This window comes from Lepidochelys kempii, chromosome 23, assembly GCF_965140265.1.
Source record: "Lepidochelys kempii isolate rLepKem1 chromosome 23, rLepKem1.hap2, whole genome shotgun sequence".
Lineage (NCBI taxonomy): Eukaryota > Metazoa > Chordata > Testudines > Cheloniidae > Lepidochelys > Lepidochelys kempii.
The window spans coordinates 4,210,923-4,232,686 of NC_133278.1; the positions used below are offsets into that span (position 1 = coordinate 4,210,923).

Sequence of the window (21,764 nt, forward strand, 5' to 3'; positions counted from 1 at the left end):
CCAGGAAGTGGATCTCTTGTGTGGACTGGACCAGGCTGAGGTTGATGGTGGGATGGAAATTGTTGAAATCATGGTGGAATTCCTCAAGGGCTTCTTTTCCATGGGTCCAGATGATGAAGATGTCATCAATATAGCGCAAGTAGAGTAGGGGCGTTAGGGGACGAGAGCTGAGGAAGTGTTGTTCTAAATCAACTGTAAAAATGTTGGCATACTGTGGGGCCATGCAGGTACCCGTAGCAGTGCCGCTGATCTGTAGGTATACATTGTCCCCAAATGTAAAATAGTTATGGGTAAGGACAAAATCACAAAGTTCAGCCACCAGGTTAGCTGTGACATTATCGGGGATACTGTTCTTGACGGCTTATAGTCCATCTTTGTGTGCAATGTTGATGTAGAGGGCTTCTACATCCATAGTGGCCAGGATGGTGTTATCAGGAAGATCACCGATGGATTGTAGTTTCCTCAGGAAGTCAGTGGTGTCTCGAAGGTAGCTGGGAGTGCTGGTAGCGTAGGGCCTGAGGAGGGAGTCCACATAGCCAGACAATCCTGCTGTCAGGGTGCCAATGCCTGAGATGATGGGGCGCCCAGGATTTCCAGGTTTATGGATCTTGGGTAGTAGATAGAATATCCCAGGTCGGGGTTCCAGGGCTGTGTCTGTGCGGATTTGATCTTGTGCTTTTTCAGGGAGTTTCTTGAGCAATTCCACCATGAGTGATCACTTTAGATAAGCTATTACCAGCAGGAGAGTGGGGTGGGGGGAGAGAAAACCTTTTGTAGTGGTAAACACCCATTTTTTCATGCTTTGTGTGTATAAAAAGATCTTCTATACTTTCCACAGTATGCATCCGATGAAGTGAGCTGTAGCTCACGAAAGCTTATGCTCAAATAAATTGGTTGGTCTCTAAGGTGCCACAAGTACTCCTTTTCTTTTTGCGAATACAGACTAACACGGCTGTTACTCTGAAACCAGTCATGAGAAGACCCTGGCTTACCACCTGAGATGTCTGCTGGATCCAACAAAGACTGTACCAGGGGAGAAGATTGGGCCCAGACTAGGAAGGAATCTAGTCTGTGAAAGAAGCTTATTGGAAGATCTTTGAGGGTCAGATATTACCTGTAATCAGTTTCTTAATGTATGAGGCTTAGATTTATGTGTTTTTTGCTTGGTGACTTACTTTGTTCGGTCTGTTATTATTTGAAACCACTTAAATCCTACTTTTTATACTTAATAAAATCACTTTAGTTTATTAATAAATCCAGAGTAAGTGATTAATATTTGGGGGAGCAAACAGTCATGCATCTTTCTCTATCAGTGATATAGAGGGCGAACAATTTACGAATTTACTCTGTATAAGCTTTATGTAGAGTAAAAGGGATTTATTTAGAGTTTGGATCTTATTGGGAGCTGGGTCCTGGAGATAAGTAACTTGCTGAGCTGTTTTCAGTTAAATCTGCAGCTTTGGGGGCGTGGACCAGACCCTGGGTCTGTGTTGCAGCAGGCTAGCGTGTCTGGCTCAACAAGGCAGGGTTCTGGAGTCCCAAGCTGGCAGGAATAACGAGCTCAGAGGTAATTTCAGCACATCAGGTGACAGTCCCAAGGGGATCTCTGTCATCAGTTCTGTTCGGCCTTCCTCCAGTAGCTTAAAGAGCCTTTAGTACAGGGGTGGCCAACCTGAGAGTGAGAAGGAGCCAGAATTTACCAGTGTATGTTGCCAAAGAGCCACAGTAATACGTCAGCAGCTCCCCCGCCCCGACTCCCAGCGCCTCCCGCCCACCGGCAGCTCCGTCAATCAGCGCCTCCCTGCATCTCCCGATCAGCTGTTTTGTGGTGGGCAGGAGGCTTGGAGGGGCGGGGGGGAGCGAGGGCATAACAGGAAGGGGTGGAGTGGGGGCAGAGCCAGGGGTGGAGCAGTGAGCACCCCCTGGCACCTTGGAAAGTCGGTGCCGGTAGCTCCAGCCCCCAGAGTCGGTGTCTGTACAAGGAGCCACATACTAACTTACGAAGAGCTGCATGTGACTTCGGAGCCACAGGTTGGCCACACCTGGGTTAGTACCTGGTATTTTCTCCCGTGAAGGTACTGATACATTGTAATCAACTCTCTGTATCCTTTTAGATATGTGAACCAGATGGAGTGCTGGGTGTAAGAGATGAGAGGTAATTGTCCTGCTCCAGTCAGCATTGGTGAGGCTTCGGGTGGAGTGCTGTGTCTGCCTGCGGGGGGTGGGGGGGGCGCAGTCTAGGAAGGATGTGGACAAACTGGAGAGAGTCTGGAGCAGAGCAAAAAAATGACAAAAGGTTTAGCAAACCTGACCTGTGAGGAGGAAAGGATAAAAAATATAGGCCTGTTCACTCTTGTGAGAAGGAGACTGCCGGGGGGGGCGGACCTGAGAGCAGTCGTCATAGATGTTAAGGACTGTTACAAAGAGGATGGTGATCAATTGTTCTCCATGCCCTCTGTAGGTAGGATAAGAAGCAATGGGTTAATCTGCAGCAAGGGAGATTTCGGTGAGATATCAGGACAAACTTTCTAACTCTCAGGGGAGTGAAGCTCTGGAACAGGCGTCCAAGGGAGGTCGTGGGATCCCCATCACTGGAGATTTTAAAGAACAAGTTGGACAAATGCCTGTCAGGGCTGGGCTGGTTTATTTCGTCCTATCTCAGTGCAGGAGGCTTGACTGGATGACCTCTTGTGGTCCCTTCCAACCTGACATTTCTGTGATGGTGCTCATTAAGTCTCTCTCTGTAAGGCACTTTCAAATCTTTTTGGTGCCTCTTTCCTGTCTCCTGACTGATCACTTGTTATGACTGTTGTATCACCCGTCGGTCAGCGGCAGGGACTGAGCCTGTCATCTTTAGCTCCAGAGCCCAGATCTCAACTGTGTGAGCTAATGGACTCATTCCAGCAGCTGGAAGCAATAGAAGGCAGTTATCCCTTTCAGATCAGCCGTAGCAGGCGTGCTTGGTCAGTGTATTCCATTACTGCTATTTATGATTTTTATTACAGTAGAAGCTAGAACCCCCAGTAAGTTCTGATGCCCTATTGTGTTAGGGGCTGGGCCTTTGGATTCCCCCTGAGAGCAGTGTAAAGCGGAGGAGTATGGTCCAGCGGGGAGACATGCATGATATTCCAGCCATTAACCTGCTGTCTGGCCTTAAGCAAATCTCTTTGCTTTTGTTTCCTACCCTCTTTTATAGGGTAGGAGTAACCGTCCTTAGCCCTGGTCTACACTAGGACTTTAGGTCAAATTTAGCAGCGTTAAATCGATGTAAACCTGCACCCGTCCACACAATGAAGCCCTTTATTTCGACTTAAAGGGCTCTTAAAATCGATATCCTTACTCCACCCCTGACAAGTGGATTAGCGCTTAAATCGACCTTGCCGGCTCGAATTTGGGGTACTGTGGACACAATTCGATGGTATTGGCCTCCGGGAGTTATCCCAGAGTGCTCCATTGTGACCGCTCTGGACAGCACTCTCAACTCAGATGCACTGGCCAGGTAGACAGGAAAAGAACCGCGAACTTTTAAATCTCATTTCCTGTTTGGCCAGCGTGGCAAGCTGCAGGTGACCATGCAGAGCTCATCAGCACAGGTGACCATGATGGAGTCCCAGAATCGCAAAAGAGCTCCAGCATGGACCGAACGGGAGGTACGGGATCTGATCGCTGTTTGGGGAGAGGAATCCGTGCTATCAGAACTCCGTTCCAGTTTTCAAAATGCCAAAACTGTTGTCAAAATCTCCCAGGGCATGAAGGACAGAGGCCATAACAGGGACCCGAAGCAGTGCCACGTGAAACTGAAGGAGCTGAGGCAAGCCTACCAGAAAACCAGAGAGGCGAATGGCCGCTCCGGGTCAGAGCCCCAAACATGCCGCTTCTATGATGAGCTGCATGCCATTTTAGGGGGTTCAGCCACCACTACCCCAGCTGTGTTGTTTGACTCCTTCAATGGAGATGGAGGCAATACGGAAGCAGGTTTTGGGGATGAAGAAGATGATGATGAGGTTGTAGATAGCTCACAGCAAGCAAGCGGAGAAACCGGTTTTCCCGACAGCCAGGAACTGTTTCTCACCCTGGACCTGGAGCCAGTACCCCCCGAACCCACCCAAGGCTGCCTCCTGGACCCAGCAGGCAGAGAAGGGACCTCTGGTGAGTGTACCTTTTAAAATACTATACATGGTTTAAAAGCAAGCATGTGAAAGGATTACTTTGCCCTGGCATTCACGGTTCTCCTAGATGTACTCCTAAAGCCTTTGCAAAAGGTTTCTGGGGAGGGCAGCCTTACTGCGTCCTTCATGGTAGGACACTTTACCACTCCAGGCCAGTAACACATACTCGGGAATCATTGTAGAACAAAGCATTGCAGTGTATGTTTGCTGGCATTCAAACAACATCCGTTCTTTATCTCTCTGTGTTATCCTCAGGAGAGTGAGATATAATTCATGGTCACCTGGTTGAAATAGAGTGCTTTTCTTCAGGGGACACTCAGAGGAGCCCATTCCTGCTGGGCTGTTTGCCTGTGGCTAAACAGAAATGTTCCCCGCTGTAAGCCACAGGGAGTGGGGAAGGTTGAGGGGGTAGCCACGCGGTGGGGGGAGGCAAAATGCGACCTTGTAACGAAAGCACATGTGCTATGTATGTAATGTTAACAGCAAGGTTTACCCTGGAAGAGTGTAGCCACTGTTTTATAAAATGTGTCTTTTTAAATACCGCTGTCCCTTTTTTTTTCTCCACCAGCTGCATGTGTTTCAATGATCACAGGATCTTCTCCTTCCCAGAGGCTAGTGAAGCTTAGAAAGAAAAAAAAACGCACTCGCGATGAAATGTTCTCCGAGCTCATGCTGTCCTCCCACACTAACAGAGCTCTGACGCAGGGAGGGGCGACTGAGGACACGGCTTACAGGGTTGGCTTCAGGGAGCTAAAATCAACAAAGGGGGTGTCTTTACATCAAGGAGTATTTCAGGCAGGACTTCACGGAGGGTTCCAATAAGAAATGGTGCACCTAAGTTATCGTTCTTATTGGAACGAGGAGGTTAGCCTGGCCTCTGATTGATACATGGCTAGATTTACCTCGCTGCACCTTCTCTGTGAGTGACTGCAGTGTGATCTAGAAGAATGAGTCCCCTAGACGGGGGAGGGGAGGAAGCAAATGAATACAGAACAAATCTGGTCTATTTCTTGTTTTGATCCACTACATCTATCTTTTACATCTTTGGCTGGCAGCAGACGGTGCAGAAGGACTGCATGCCATCCACATCTCATGGCTGCTCGGCAGAAGATGGTACAGTACGACTGCTAGCCATCCTCATCTCTTGCCTGCCCGGCAGAAGATGGTACAGTACGACTGCTAGCAATCCGTATCGCCTGCCTGCTCACCATAAGATGGTTCAATAGGACTGACTGCAGGACTAAAGAGAATGACCTGGTCAAGTCACTCTAAATTAAGTCAGTCCCTGCACCCATGTCTGTCCAGGCGCTCCCAGCCGACGTGGCCAGGAGCACCTCGGACATGACGATGACGGCTACCAGTCGTACTGTACCATCTGCTGCCACAAGGCAAGGGGTTGCTGCTACTGTGTAGCAAAGCCGTACCGCGTCTGCCAGCACCCAGGAGACATACGGTGACGGTTACCTGAGCGGGCTCCATGCTTGCCGTGGTATGGCGTCTGCACAGGTAACTCAGGAAAAAAAGGCGCGAAACGATTGTCTGCCCTTGCTTTCACGGAGGGAGGGAGGGAACGGGGGCCTGGCGATATGTACCCAGAACCACCCGCAACAATGTTTTAGTCCCATCAGGCATTGGGATCTCAACCCAGAATTCCAATGGGCAGCGGAGACTGCGGGAACTGTGGGATAGCTATCCACAGTGCAATGCTCCGGAAGTCGACTCTAGCCTCGGTACTGTGGAAGCGCTCCGCCGAGTTAATGCACTTAATGCACTTAGAGCATTTTCTGTGGGGACACACACACTCGAATATATAAAACTGATTTCTAAAAAACCGACTTCTATAAATTCGACCTTATTCCGTAGTGTAGACATACCCTTAGATAAGCACCTTGAGAAGGGTAAGAACCAGCTTGTTTGGCTAGAGGCAAGAGACCATGATGATTAGGAGTTTACTAAACAGTGCTTTCAGGTAACACCAGAGAGGAAGGATGGCTCAGTGCTTAGAGCGCTAACCTGTCCTCTGGGAGACCAGGATTCGATTCCTTGCTCCGTCATTGTCTTCTGGTGTGACACTGGGCAAGTCACTTAGTCTCTCTGTGCCTCGGTTTCCCCATCTGTGAAATGGAGATAACAGTAGTGCCTTACCTCAGGGACATTGTGACAATAAATACATTAAAGATTACGAGGGGCTCAGATGCTGTAGAGAGGGGAGCCAGCCAAGTCCTTTGGACAGATAGCTTTCCGTTCCATCAGAGATGGATTTTCTCATGAGTCTAACAAAACAGATATCAGATCTTCAGCGAGGAGATGCAAAAGCCATAACGAAAAGACGCTGGCCCTCGCTGCCATAGTCCGGAGGCTAGAATGTGTGAATCTGAGCTGCAAGCTCACCTGTGATGCTGAGACATCACCTTGTCCCGACAGTGTCCCTCAAGGAGCCCTCAGCTAAAGACACAAAACCGCCCAGAGAGGTGACCCATCTGAGGTTCTAAATCAGCACAGAGCCGGCAATATGGCTTCAGTCCTCACTCCAGGGCCCTACACACTGGCACCTTGCTCTGTGCTCTGCTCAGTGACACTTTCTCCACTCGCGATTCCCTTTCTTTCCCAAGCCGTGTCTTCGCTTGCTCGTCCCACTTCCTCGCCGGGGTTGGAGCCAATCCGTATAAATCACAGATTCTTGTCAAGGCTTTTAAATAGGCCAAGCAAGGCTTACAGGTGTAACCAGGCAGGCCAACGCCCACAGCAATGCAGGACACTTCCCTGTTTGGAAAGATGTAGTCTTTCTCCTGGCTCTGGGCCAGATGCTCAGACACAAGGGCTTGCCGTTAGGTTCTGACATCTATATTTAGGCACCTAAAGAAATGGCCCAGGTGTGGGATGGGAGAGTTTTTTCCAAATGGAAGCATTGCTTCCTGGTTAGCCAAACCTCTTCAGGGTGGCTTCCTGCTCAGAATAGGGTCAGCAGCAGTGCAAGCTTCCCATCATGCCCCCCCCCCCCGGGAGACTGCCCCTGTCCTGCGGGGGAGTGGCTCTCGAGGGTACGTTTATTCACCATGCAGTGCAATGCTAGGGGGCGCTGTGTTGCAGGGTTGGAGGTGCTCTCCCCTTGCAGTATGTGCTGACCCCAGTACCCCAGTGCAGTACTAGGGGGCACTGCACTGCAGGGAGCGCGGGTGGGGACGCTCTCGCCTTGGTGTCACTGCTGACCCCAGTGCTTCAAGGTGGTAATCCTTTCCCTCTCGCCCCATAACACCCCCCCACACACACACACATTTTGCCCCTTGGCAGCTGCGGGCAGGAGCACTTGCACAGGGGGCCCCTAGGAACTAGGGGAAGAAGCAGAGGGGCTGGTTAGAGGAAGCAGAGCCCAAAACAAGAGGGTTGGCACTGGGGAGGGGAGTCCCAGAAGCAGGAGTCCTGGCTCGGCACAGTGGCACAGGAGAGAAGATAAGCTGGGAGCGCTCAGGGCGGATGGCCCGGGACCGTCCTGTTTTCTAGCAGGCACAAGCAGCCGAGGGCGTTTTCCTCATGAATGTACGGCAGCCTCTGCCCTTCAGGAACCGGAGTGAGACCAGGGATGTACACTGTAAAGCAGAACTCTCTTTATTCGTTACATTACAGGATGGCTCCAAAGATGCAGACTGGGGTGTGCACCCTCTATCTGCATCTGGTGATTACACACGATTAAACGCTGCCCTACACGGGGACATGCAGGGAAATAAATCTGAATGAACCAGAGGTGTGAATAGAAGTGGATTTGTTCAACCACTTCAGTCCCTGTGTGGATGCTGTTATTCATTGTTCAAATGGCCTGAATTTGCTTTAGTTTAATTCACCATTCAGCTAAACGGAATTAAGGCCACTTTAATTCTGCACAACAATCTCCACACTGGGATTGAACGGGGTTTAAGTAATCCACTTCCAGTTCACCCCTTTCGTTGATCTGGATTAGCTTTCCTAGGTGTCCCAGTTGTAGACCAACCTAATTTCAAAGACACAGTGGCACCATGGGCGACACCTCCCTTTCTTCTTTCTCAAAATCACGCCCAGTAAATCCCATGTCAAACAAACAAGGTCCCCCACCCAGGGCTGACTAGTGTATCAGAGCATTGCTGATGGCTCAGTGTTAAATCTTCCCGTGGGTGAGTCAGAGGTTGTTGATGCTTACCAGTTAGAGCTCATTCCTTATCATTGGCTCAGTCTGTTTCGCTTGTCATCTGTCGCACAAAATTGCCCTCCAAGTCTCGGTATCATTCTGGCACGTGCCCCTGACTTCCATTATCAGTTTACTTTCTGTGACACAACCCAGCACCTGAGAAGAAGCTGGTGTTGATTCCGCTTGGCTGCCAAGTTTGGATGGCTGGGCCCAGGCCCACGCTGTCCTGAGTCCTCTTTTGGGCAAGAGCCCCTTCGCGCTGGGCAGTAGCTGGCCGAGAGATGATTTGTGGCTTTATGGTTTGTGAGGTTCAGCAAACAGGGCTCCCTCGCCAACCTTTCCGACTGTCCTTTATCGAGGACACTGACCACAGTTTTGTCTCCGAGCGTGCCTGGGATGGGCCGTGTTCCCCACGCTCGCACTGAAGGGGTTCACGTAGTTTACACTGAGAGGAGAACCTTAATGGGGGAAGCTCACCTGTGTAGGGACAGGAGGGGTTTCCGTGAAACCAGGGAGCTCGTAGCAGGAAAAGAGCTACTGCTGCTCCCCTGGCAAAAGGGGTTTTGGACTGAAGAGGAAGGATGGAAAAGGCAAGCCTGGGAAGTTGTCCTGGGGAGAGACAGGAAGGTTTAGGGTAGCACAGACCTTGGTGCAGGAGCTTGGGGCCCTGGCCTGGAACCCAGAGTAGAGGGTGGGCCTGGATTCCCCTATTCCTGAATGAGTGGCACAGATGGGCAGTGATCTCGAAGACTGGCGAGGACCATTGGTCTCAAGTTACTGAGGGGGAGACTCAACCAGGAAAGTGGACGTACGGATGGCCGGGGACACTGTGGAGGACTTTGATGGCACCCCGGATGGGGAGGACTCTTGTGACTTAGTCGGCGAGCTAAGCCACCAAGACGGGGTGCGGCAGGAGCAAGAGAGGGGGCCACAGAGCGAGACGACGAGCCAAGAAACGGCAAGAAGAGGGCGTGGGGCTGAAAGAGCTAATCCCCAGAGCGGCCAGCAGGAGGCGCCCCTAGCTGTGAGTAGCAAAACCTGTGATGATGCCATTTCTCATTATTTCCAGACTCTCCATTTCTTGCTCTTTGCCTCAGCTTGGGGACGCTTCTCTGTGTGAGATCAGAACGGGTATCGTTCAAACACAGCGGTTTTCTTGGGGTTACATTCCTCCCTAAGCAGTAACACCGCAGCCAAAGTGGGAGCATTTTCAGATGGTACCTGTCAGACCATGTTACATACACCTCCAGAACCGCCGCCTCCCCCTATGAGCACTAAAATGGCTACTTTTATGTCCTCTTCTCTTTTTTTTTTAATCTGCTCCTATATAGACTTGGAAACCTTGTCCTCATCTTCTCCGATCCTCAGCAAGATTATCTGGGAAGGCTAAAGGCGGGGGTGGCTTGCAACCCTCCATGTCCTAGTTTTTTAATGCTTTTAACTCGTTTACACTCGCTGAGGTTCAGTACTCAGGTTCCAGTTGACCGGTGGATTACAGTTTCTTGTCTGGGTTTAGCAGTTTGCACCGTTTACTAATCTGCTGGGCCCCTGACAAAAACAGCCACTCCTTGGTTCATGCAGAGCGTGCTTTCCACCATGAGGTTAGGTAGATGGATGATGGGTGAGTGGCTATGGGGATAGATAGATAGATAGATAGATAGATGGCCGGATGGCTAGAAAGCCGAGAGTGTCTTCCTTGTGAGTATGCTGCAATCTCTTCGCTTCAAGAACCAGAGCGAGACTAGTTTAAACCAGGACTCTCTTTTAGGGCCATGATGGCTCCTACAGACTGGGAACAATGAGCAGGCAGGCTTGGAGTGGTGTCTGCATCATGGGATGTCCTCTGGTAATTGTGCATGATTAATTTTAAAGAGGCAGGACCACAATATACGACAGAAATGGACTCTCAGGAAGGTGAGCTGGAATGGATTTCCTGAGTGGAAAATTGCTGTGAGCCCCTTGTACTTCGGGATTTTGGGGAGAATGGTTTTACCATAAGGTTTCTGTGGACTATTGTACATGTCCAGGAATAAATTCTGCTCCAAGTGTGGCTGCCTTCTCACATGCTTATAATACCAGAACCTGGAGACTCTCAGTGAGAGTGAAAGCAATGCTCCCTTTCCCCCATTAACACACTGTTCGCCTGTGGAACTCAATGCCATATGATGTTCTTGAGGCAAAAAGTTTTGGAATATGTGGCTAATAAAACACAGAATGCATCCGATGAAGTGAGCTGTAGCTCACGAAAGCTGTTGCTCAAATAAATTGGTTAGTCTCTAAGGTGCCACAAGTCCTCCTTTTCTTTTTGAAAACACAGAGAGGAGACCTGTTTGCCTCCAACCTCAGCCCTCTTGCATCAGAGTGGAAACCAACCTCTTTCCCCTGCTGAGACAAGGTGGGAGAAGTCATAGCTTTTATTGGACCAACTTCTGTTGGTGAGAGAGGACCAGCTTTTGAGTTTACAGAGAGCTCTTCTTCTTTCCCCGTCAAACAGATTATTACACCATTGCCCACGCTGTGTATGTGGGTGGGTGGGTGGAGAGGGCAGGGGAGGAGGTTGTTCCTGGAATTTTGCTCTCCAGCAAGTGAGACTAGCAGCTGTCAGAGACAGGATACAGGTATTGCTGGCCTGTGATCTCATCTAGCAGAGCACTTTTTAAAATAAGTGCCACAGAGCCAAAGATACAGGAAAGTTGCGTCACTTCTCCTGGGCTTGTCTACAGAGGGAAGTTATTCTGGCTTGGGGTAGGGTGTGAATTCAATGAAATACACATTGGGCCAGAAGGAGATACCCACTGTATAGCCCAATGGTTAGGGCACCTACTTGGGAAGGGGGCGATCTAGGTACAAGCCGCTGCTCTGAATCAAGCCAAGCGGGGATTTGAACCCCGCAGGCCCCCTCCCCCGCCCCCATCTCCAGCGGGCGAGGTGAGCGCTGTAAGCATCAGGCGATGGCGGCTGGCTGGTTTGGAGAAGGAATTCCATGGTGGAGCTGAGAAAGTTCAGCCCAAGCTGCCCCTCTTGTGGGAAAAGCTTCGGGTTTGACAGCTTGGTGTTTTCTGCAGGAAACCCTGTTCCGTCCAATACCTCCCGACCGGCTGTCCTTGCCCCAGCAAAAGCCTGTTTCCCAGGAGCTGTTCCAGTCAAGTTTCCTGTGTGGCCGAGCCGCGGTGGTCTGTGTCCTTGTCCTCCAGGGCATCGGTGCGGCACCTGGAGGTACTTCAGTGCAGGGTCACTGGAAGCTGCACCTTAGTGAGGGCTCCACCAGCCTGTTTCCCAAGATGAAACCACCAAGAGCCTGACTTTGATGGGCCCAAAGGCTCTAGAAAGGACGTCCAGGCCGGTCGCATCAGGCTGTCGGTGACCACGCAAGGGAACATCTGCACAGCCCGCCGCAGCGCGTCTCGGGGCCTAGGTTTGCAGACTTGGGCTCCCGCTCAAAAGAGCTGTGCGTACGTGCCCCCTTTGCGGCCAGAGCCATTGATCTGGCCCCGGGCCCAATACCAGGAACTTACAGACCAACTCCACCCCAGGGAGTTCTGATGCCCAGCCAAACAGGTCTGGCAGGTGCTTTGGGGAAGGGCAGGCAGGAAGACATTTCAGCTGAGCCAGGTGTCTGCGTTGCAGTGCTTCTGGGAAAGTCAGTGAGAGGATACAGCACACCTGTGCAGGTGACGCTGCCCCGGCCGGGAGTTCTGGTTCTTTCGGCACAGTGAGAACTGGGCCGGCTCCGGTGGAGAGGACGCAGCATGGGGAACCGGGTCACCAGGGATGACTTTGAGTGGGTCTATACAGATCAGCCTCATACAGAGAGAAGGAAGGAGATCTTGGGTGAGTCTGGTTTGGGTTGGTACCACCATGGCTCCTGTCTGGAAGGGGGATGGCACTGTGGGAGGCGGATCAGAATCAGAGGCGAGCAGGAAGGGGAAGAGGGTCAGAACCAGAACTAGGGTCAGGGAGGAGGTGGGAGCCAGAACCAGAGGCAGGGAGGTCAGGACCAGAGGTGACAGGGACAAGAGGAGAGATGGGTCAGAACCTGGTGGGAACAGGGAGAACCAGAGAGAGGTGAGTCAGAACCTGCAGGGATAAGGGGGTACCAGGGAGGGAAGAGGTAGGTCAGAACCAGGGTCGGGGGAAGATGGGTCAGAACTGAGTGGGAACCGGAGCCACCAGAGAGAGAGGAGGTGAGTCAGAACCAGCTGGTGTTGAATGTAGAGAGTTGTAAGCAGCTCTCTCGATATTAGGCCAGGTCCACACTAAAAAATTGTCGACCCAGCTACATCGTCCGGAGTTGTGAAAAATCCATACCCCTCAGTGGCATAGTGAAGCCAGCGTTGGCTTGATGGAAGACTTCTTCCATCTAGCTACCGTGTCTCGGGGAGGTGGATTAACTACAGCGATGGGAGAACCCCTTCTGTCAGTGTAGCTAGTGTCTGCATTGAAGCTCTTCCACGGTAACCTTTCCAGTGTAGTCAAGCCCTTCTACTGGGGTTAGTAGATATTTGTAGATTGGTAATTGTTATGTAATTAACTCATCACTGTTTCTTTATCTGTGGGGCAAATCGATTATGCATAGGGTGACCATGTTTCCCAAAGGGAAAAGGGGACACCGTGTAAGGCTAGCCCGTGGTCCTCCCCACGGCACATGGGTCTGACCCAAGGTGCTCAGCTCACCTGAGCCCTGCTCCCTCCCGTCCCCACAGGTCTGGGCTGAGCCGGTTGCCTGAGACCTGCCTGCCCCCCTGTGACTGGCGTCGCTGCTCGGCCGAGCCCTGCCCGCCCCCCTGCCCGAGCCCTCTCTTCCCCCCTGGTGTGATGCTGGCATCACCGCTCGCCCCCACCATGTTTCTCTGCACCTTGCTTTTTTGACAAAAGTGGACATTTGTCCCATCCCAAGCTTCATCAGTTGGCAAGAGCAAATGGGACAAATGCCCACTTTTGTCAAAAAAGTCGGGATGGCCGGGACAGGGCTTAAAAAAGGGACTGTCCCAGCCAAAATGGGATGTGTGGACACCCTAATTATAGAGGGATTAGTTTTTGCTGCAGCATGCTTTTGGGCAGAGAAGGGGGGTGTTCAGAGACTCTAAGAAGCATGGAGGTTGCTAAAGGAAGTGTTTCTCTGCTCCCCTCTCCTGGCTGTTCTCACAACACGCGGCTGCCTAAATCCACTGGGACTGTTGTGGAACTTCTCCTGCTCCAAACCCCAGATCCCCACTAATTGAGCTTCTGGAGAATCCCCACCAGCACTTAGCAGTATAGGCCCTATGACACACAGTAGCAGTTCTCATCCCATCCAGCAGAGGGCAACAGCCACATACACTAGCCTGAGCCTCATTCTCAGTCAACTCCGCTCCTGCCCCTGGGGCAACAATGGAGAGGAATGGAAAAGATTCAGGTGACTTTAAACCCTTTTTGTGCTCCCCATATTCTGGGCCTTGCCTGTCCCCGGTGTCATTTAGTGCAACCACATATAACTAATCCATGCTGCTGCTGGAATCCAAGCTCCACACCCTGTGGTCCCGGTGTGGGCACATAGTATACTCTGGCCTCACCCTGGATCCACCCCCTATGGACCCTGTGGGGCAGAGAATAGCTACAGCACAATGCATGCCAGCCACACCACACACCCTCAATCCACACCAATGCAATGAGCCGTGTCCTTAGGCCAGCTCCATACTGCCTGGGGCGGCCCCCTGCATGGAGGGGATGCTTAAGGGGTCGCGAAGCCGGCTCAACCCCCACGCCTCTACCCCAGCACAAAACGCAGCTCCACGGTGACAGTCAGCGCCTTAGAGACCACAGTGATACAAAGCCCTGCGCCGAGGAGACAGAGCTCCGCCCCAAATATACCTGTTTGCAAATCCAGGGGCAATATCCCACACGAGGTCAGGGTAGAACAGCACCAATGTTCAGGGGCTAGGTGGATGTAGGAGACAAGATCAAAAGACCTGATGGGGAGGGCCCTGGCCACATTCGTGGCCGTGAAAAACACGTCACGGACCGTGAAAACTGGAGTCCCCCATGAAATCTGGCTTTGGTAGGAGGGAGGGGGGGTGTCACGATATTGCCACCCTCACTTCTGCACTGCTGCTGGTGATTGCACTGCCTTCTGAGCTGGGCAGCCGGAGAGTGGCTGCTGCTGGCCTTGAAACCCCCTGCTTCCCCCCCCCAACTTCCTTTTGCGTCAGGATCCCCACGTTTACAACCCCCTGACATTTCAGATTTTTTAAAACCCTATGACTGTGAAATTTACCAAAATGGACCTTGAATTCGGTAGGGCCCTACTGATGGGGCTTGATTGTTCTTGGGGGGGCTTCGCAAGTTGACGTGCTCAGTCATCAGTCACATCGGTTGGGTCAACCTTACCAAATGGCTCAGGGCCAGATCATAGAATCACAGAATATCAGGGTTGAAAGGGACGTCAGGAAGTCATCTAGTCCAACCCCCTGCTCAAAGCAGGACCTAATCCCCAGCTAAATCAAAGATGTTCCCAAAGGCGAATTGTGGGGCGACAATTCACAGCCTGTTTTCCTATAAAGTGTTAGGGACGTCTTACGGGGGTCGAGGGCAGCAAAAGCAGCTGGCAGATTTAAAGGGATTGCGTGTCTGTTGCTAGGAAACCATCAGCTGTAGAGTCGATCCTGGGCCCAGCTGATCAAGGAAATCTGAGCACTCTAGAAACAACCGCAAGTTTCTCCCTCTTGATGTTCGTCCCCCCAGGACCGAAGATTTGACACTGAGGCTTACAAACGGCACAGCCGCGTTTGCTGAGGCCAGTCAGACGGAAGGAATTTGAAACGTAAATTCCTTCCCTTTTTACCGTGGGAGGGTTGTTGGTTTGTGCCGTGGCCTTTGGCTCCATTTGGAGTCGTGTGGAAGGGACCATTAGATGACGCACAGAGAGGTCAGGTTGAGTTCTGCAGCTCTGCAGACGTCAGGTGTGAAACTTTGCAGAGTCATCGTGCCCTAGCTTGTGTCACCATTTCACTCCAGCGCAAAGTGCGGGGGTACAAAGCTTCACGCCGGGGGGGAGGGGGAATTCTGGCGTTTTCCACGGACATGGCCAGCCTTTACTCCAGTGCAGAGAGGGGGCAAAATACTCTGGTGCTGTCTTACAACTCACTTTGCAGTGTGACCTCACGCGGCGAAGGGGGATCGGGGCCCTGGTCTGAGAATCAGACATGGCGTTAAACAACCGACTGCTGTCAGCTGTAAAAGACACTTAGCACAGTGCTGCTGGCAGCTGCCACTTTGAGGCGTGCCCGGGTGATGCACTGAGAAAAGCCCTCTCCTGGCTCATCTGGGTGGGGAGTGTTCTTTTTGTGTGTGTGTGTGTGTACGCACAATCGCTGGGGAAACTGAAACAGGAGGCCCTCAATCTTCTTTTTAATAACAAGATCCAGGGATTAATTATTATTATTATTATCATCAGTCAATCTCAGATTGCTTTAGAAGGGGAGGCCAGTATCATAAGCCTTATTTCAGAGATGGGGAAACTGAGGCACGGGGACCAAGTGACTTGACCAAGCTCACCCAGCAGCAGAGGCCGAAGCAGACCCCAGCTTCCTTGAATCCCACTTCTGTGCACTATCCACTAGGCCACAGTGCCTCCCTGAGATGCTACCCTCCTTGAACTCGCTCGCTGCCAGGCATTTTGTCCAGCCCTCAGATCGCTTTTGCGGCTTGGTTTCAACAGGGTGAGGGATGAGGATTTCAATCCAGCCCAGCCCAGCCTCCTGCCTGAGCCCCCATCACCAGCTGGACTGAGGGCCTGAGGCAAAGCTCAGTGGAGTCAGGGCAAGGTTGTCTACTGATGGCACTGGGTGTTGAAGCAGGACCCATTGTGGCTTTTCTGGCTCTCTGCACAGGGCATGATGTTTGCATTCACCAGGTGCCTTTGTGCCTTATGTAACATGCAGGTGGGGTGGGTGCTCCTGGCACAAAGGCGGCTGCCTCTTGGCGCTTTGTCTCCCCAGGGCTAGGCGGCGGCTGCCTCCTGGCAACGGGGCTCTGCACATGCACGGACAGGCTCTGCTGGTTGCCCTGGAGGCTCTGGACGTGATGCACTACAGACACCAGGCAGGCCTGGGCCAGATCCCTCCGGGGAGCAGTCCCATTGGGTTGGTGGCACTTTTCCAAAGAGTTCAGCATGGAGAGCAAGGGAGAATTCCCTGCCCTCCAACCCCGTGCAGACCAGTGGAGACTTTCCCCTCCCTACCCCACTGATATGGATGGAAACTTCCCCCTCCGCCCACATTGAGAAAAATGGAAAATTCCCCCCTTCCTTCCACGGAGAACAACAGGGAAGCTCCTCCATTGAAATCCCCATCCCTCACCCTGTTGAGTGCAATAGAGGCTGTTGGGGGTCTGAGGTAGGGTGACCACACGTCCCGTTTTGGCCTGCACAGCCCCCCTTTTTAAGCCCTGTCCCGGACGTCCTTTTTTGGCCAAACTGGGCATTTGTCCCATTTGCTCTTGCCAGTTGCAAGTTGCTCTGATCTGTTGGCAAGAGCAAATAGAATAAATGCCCAGGCTTGCCAAACAAAAGTGGTTTGCACCCCGATAGGGGGGCGCGGAGGAACATTTGGGGAGGCCAGTGGCAACATGAGGCGCTGGGCGGGGTAGGGCTCGGGCAGTCAGCCCCAGTCCCGAGTGGCATGGGGCGTGGGTGAGCAGCAGGCAGCTTGGCTCAGCCTCATGTGTATCCTGATTGTACTTTGGTAAATATGGGCACCCTAGTGTGAGGCCTTTTAAAATAGGGGTGTGTGTGGTGTGTGTGTGTGTGTGTAACAATGGGTTCCAGGTGTATTTGTGCCACGCCGAGTCTCCGTCAAACGCCACCTTGTAGATCTAGCAGCTGTCCCGAGCAATACCACCGAAATGCACCTGGTCCTGGGGTGGAACACGGCACTTCCTGCCCAGCAGGTTAGGACTGGAAAGGAAGAAGACGACGAATTATGTTGACGCCCCAGGGGATTTTTAATGGAGGATGCCGACAGTTAGCCCCGAGATCTGGGTTGGAACTCCTCCGCTTTCTGGCAGTGTCAGAGCAATTCTGCGACTAGTAAGTGGGGCTTGTGCAGGGAAAGAGCACCCCCTATTAGTTGGCAGGCAGTAGTGGGGCTCCCCAGCCTGGAGACGCGGTCACCGCTCCAACACGCACCCAGCTTAGCGCATTCCACCGAGGTTGGGCCACGTTCACCTGCCCCCAGGGCAGCAGCGGGCCCACATTCTGCAAATTCCCCTGTTTCTTCCTTTGGCTTTGGTTTCGCTACGTCAGGCCCGACTTGCTAATCCCCTTGCCCAGTGCGGCAGCTGCATTCCTGCCCCAGATCATGCCTGATCAGGCTCGCGTTCCCGCCACTGATCGGCTCGACAAGGAACACTGATGGGTCTGGAACCAGAAAAACAGGGTGGAGGCCACCTGACCGTTGGCTCTAACTTGGTATCACCCCTCAGCTGGGCCGAGGCTGCTGCTGGTTGCACTGTGTCACAGGGTGGCTGGCCCTTTACGGGGAGATGTCCCTCGGCCCCACCTGTGACACCTTCCCAGGTGGGGGAAATGAGTGTAGTCATGTGACGGAGAGGTCATGTGACAAACTTGGGCCAGATAGAGGGGTCTAAGGGAGAGCACCGTAGGAGCTGCAAATATTTTAGCGAGGTAGGGCCAGGAGCACCAGGCGGGACAGCGACTGGCCTGAGAGGTGCAGAGAGCAAAGGGATTGTCTGGGAAGGAGGGCCGAGGACTCCTGGCTCAAGGAGAATGAGCTATTTGGGCGATTGAAAGGCCCAGCTGGGTGAAGGCAGCATGGCCAGCATGTTTAAGGATGAAGGCCCTGATCCTCAGAAGGGAGGTAGGCCCCCAAATTGGATTCCCTCCCCACCTCCAGCAGGGACATGTTTTAAAATGCTAGGGACTGGACGGAGTTTTTGAGGAGCCCTTTAAGAGAGGGAAACTGAGGCAGGGTGCTGCAGAGGCACCGCAGGCCATGAAGAGGCGCTCTGGAGGAAAACCTGTTTACGTTCCCCCCCACACACACTTTTTGAGGTGATCAAAGGTTGGGGCCCTGAGGGTTGCTCCAGGTGAGAGGGAAATTGACAAGGGAGTCTGGTACCCGGCAAGGAACATTTAAAATCCCTGTTTCCCTGAACACAGGAGGAACAAAAACAAAAAAACCCCAAACAGGAGGCAACTTCCTTATAGCACCAAGCTCAGGTCGCTGGTTCAGGCTGCAGATGTCTGGCTTTCCTCGTCTCTCTCTGGTCCTCCAGCTTGGGCTGCAGCTCCCCCATATGAGCTCTCTACCCCGGCTTTGCCTTCGGTGCAGCTGCTTAGCTGTCTCTCACAGCTAATGTAAATAAGGCGTGGGGTGACCACAGTTTAGATGAGGTCTAACCCAACCCAACGGATAATATTTGTAGCCTGCTGTCTCCTCCTCCACCCCTTCTCTGCTGTGTAGCACTGGGGATTGGCGATCTAGTCCCAGAGGGTGGGTTCTAGTCTGTGGCAGTGATTTAAAAACACCTGTTTCTGGTATTTTGATGCCTTATTCATGCAAATGGATGGAGCTGGTTCAAAACCAGGCTGGCGTCACTCCCCAGCTGGTGTCAGTCAGGTGTTGTTCCATTGGAATCAGCAGGCTAGATCCCCAGACAGGTCTAAACCATCCCCTCCCTTGGGATTCAAATCCCTTTCAAAGTTCTGATCCAAACCCAAACTTCCCAACCCTATAACGGGCTGACTCCAAACTTGCATCCTCTGTCGCCCCCTTGTGGTAGAGGAGAGCCAAGATTGGGCTGGGGTGCGAATAAAGGGGATTTTCTGGGGGTGTTGGTGGGGTTGCGTAAAGCAGCCAGGGGAAGGGATCTGCCAAGAACACAATTACAGCCAAATCCCGTCTCTTCTGTCCGGTGCGGGACCACACAGCACAGAGCAGCCCTGAGTTCAGCTCAGGTCCATCTTCGGCATATTTCCTGCTGCACTTCTTGGAGATCAGCTAGCATGGGGGAGGAGTATTGGTTAGAGCTGGTTGGGGAATTTTTTGCTGGAACTTTTTGCTGATTCATCAAAACCAAAAGTCTCTGGGGCAACGTCGGTTCTGGTAAAACTTGAGTCAGGAATTCCCTAGGTGAGACAACTCCACTGTAGAGTTGTCACCATCTTGATTGTTAGGCCACTTATTTGGGGATCTAGGTGATGCAGGGTCAAGTCCCTTGTTCCAGTGGCCAAGCTCAAGAGAGACTTTGGATTCTGTAAAAGAGGGAAGATTCATAGACTTTTTTATTTTTATTTTTTTAAGGCCAGCAAAAACTGTTAGAGGAGGACCTTGAACCTGGGTTTCTCCACATACCAAGTGAATATTCGAACCACGGGGCTAGCCCAGTGGCTCTGTGGGGTGTCTCCCTTGTGTAGTTTCATAACAAATTTTGAAAGGTCTTGGTTTGGTTTGGTTTTCCGATGTGGAATCCAAACAAATTTCCAAGCTTCTCAATGTTTTGTGAAAAGGGGCTTGTGTTTTCCAGCCGGCCTGGAATAACAATACCAGTTCACAAACTCAAACCACAGACTCCCAACCCACAAGTTTATACGGGTACAGAACGTGCTTATAGACAGATGGCCTGGAAAACGGGACGTGAGCGTAACCTGCTGCAGGAACAGCTGCTTGAGTTTGCAGAGAGCCTGGGACAATTGCTCTGCAGGGTGGGATCTGCCCCGGCTCCACAGGAGCTCACTCAGAGGCCCAGCAATGGCAGTGGGGATGAACAAGCTCATTTGCCCATTAAAGCAGGTGAGAGAGGATCAGGTTAGAAGCTGGGAGCAACAGCTCATTCTGGCACCACCAGAGGGTGGGTTTATCACCACATCCCCACCCCGGGGGTATTCCATGAGGACCCAGGGTTTTAGGTGCTTTGACTAAAGCACTTGTCTGCTTCCGACTGGCTGTGCATAACCAGAGCCTCACGGTGTCCTCTGTGTCTGGGGAGCTCAGCGCTCAAGGGCGCGGCCTCTAAAGCCATAACCCATGAAGGAGCCAGGCCCAAGATAAATCTTAGATGCTGGAAACCAGAAAAGATTCATAGATTTTTAGGGCCACCTGGCCACCTAAATTAGGTCATCAAGTTTGACCTCCTGTATAACACACCTCTGTCTCAGTAAGGTACCATGGTATCAGAGCGCCTTACAGCCCCGCCATGATACAAAGGGGGAAACTGAGGCATGGATCCACAAAGGAATTAAGACTCCCCATGCCCATTGATTTCAGTGCCTAAAAATTCTTGAGGATCTGGGCCTAGGGAGTCTGTAGCAGAGGAGGGACTTGAACCTCCGTCTTGCAGATTCTTGCCCAGCTTCTCTCCCCAGATTGCCCACCGGCTACGAATGCATTGAACGCAATGGTTTGTGTAAGGCGGTACTGACGTGCCATACCGCCACCGGCAGGCTGGATCCCAGCCCTGCCCTTCCTGAGCTAACGTTTCTGCATCCCCTCCACAGCCAAGTACCCTGAGATCAAGAAGCTGATGGGTCCAGATCCCCAGCTGAAGTGGGTAGTGACCCTGATGGTGCTGACCCAGCTGGTGGCCTGCTACCTGGTGAAGGACCTGCCTTGGAAGTGGGTCTTCTTCTGGGCTTACGCCTTCGGGGGCTGCCTCAACCACTCCATGACACTGGCCATCCATGACATCTCCCACAACGTGGCCTTCGGCAACAAGGAGGCCAAGTGGAACCGCCTCTTCGGCATGTTCGCCAACCTGCCCATCGGGGTCCCCTACGCCACCTCCTTCAAGAAGTACCATGTCGACCACCACCGCTACCTGGCCGGGGACGGGCTCGACGTGGACATCCCCACGGCCTTCGAGGGACGCTTCTTCCACTCGCCGCCCCGCAAGATCCTCTGGCTCTTTCTGCAGCCCGTCTTCTACATCCTGCGGCCCCTCTACGTCAACCCCAAGCCCGTCACTGGCCTGGAGGTGATCAACGTCGCCGTGCAGCTGGCTTATGACCTCTTGATCTACTCCTTGTGGGGACCCAAGCCCATCTTCTACATGATCGCCGGCTCCACACTGGCCATGGGGATCCATCCCATCTCCGGACATTTCATCGCTGAGCACTACATGTATCTCAAGGGCTACGACACCTTCTCCTACTACGGCCCCTTGAACTGGCTGACCTTCAACGTGGGTTATCACATGGAGCATCATGATTTCCCCAGCATCCCGGGCAGCAAGCTGCCACTGGTAAGAACTTCTCTGCTTGCAATCGTCTGGCTGGAAGGGGTAGAATCCCTGGGAAAGTGGGTGGAGCCCAGCAGGGAACCAAAAGACCTTAAAATAGGCAGGGAACCTGTAGCAGAGCGGTCACCCCGCTCCGGGTTGAAAGGGGTTAAAAACAGCCCTAGTATACCATGAACGTGACACCACAGAACGCTGGGCAGTTG

At 52.4% G+C, this 21,764-nt stretch overlaps 1 protein-coding gene across 6 annotated transcripts in view; it reads left to right on the top strand.

The window, feature by feature from the left end:
• The window catches only part of LOC140902350 (sphingolipid delta(4)-desaturase/C4-monooxygenase DES2-like), a 28,943-nt gene that overhangs the window by 6,019 nt on the left and 1,160 nt on the right, over window positions 1–21,764 (top strand). The window contains exons 1-3 of one of the 6 annotated variants that reach the window (XM_073322351.1): window positions 1,870–2,075; window positions 3,197–4,149; window positions 20,822–21,564. In XM_073322351.1, the coding sequence (XP_073178452.1) occupies window positions 3,573–4,149; window positions 20,822–21,564 (1,320 nt within the window). In that variant the 5' untranslated portion in view covers window positions 1,870–2,075; window positions 3,197–3,572. Of the gene's footprint in view, window positions 1–942; window positions 1,256–1,869; window positions 2,076–3,114; window positions 4,150–8,262; window positions 9,353–11,393; window positions 12,160–20,821; window positions 21,565–21,764 lie in introns of those variants that run through there. The other 5 variants (XM_073322352.1, XM_073322350.1, XM_073322354.1 and 2 more) reach the window with 5 other exon arrangements.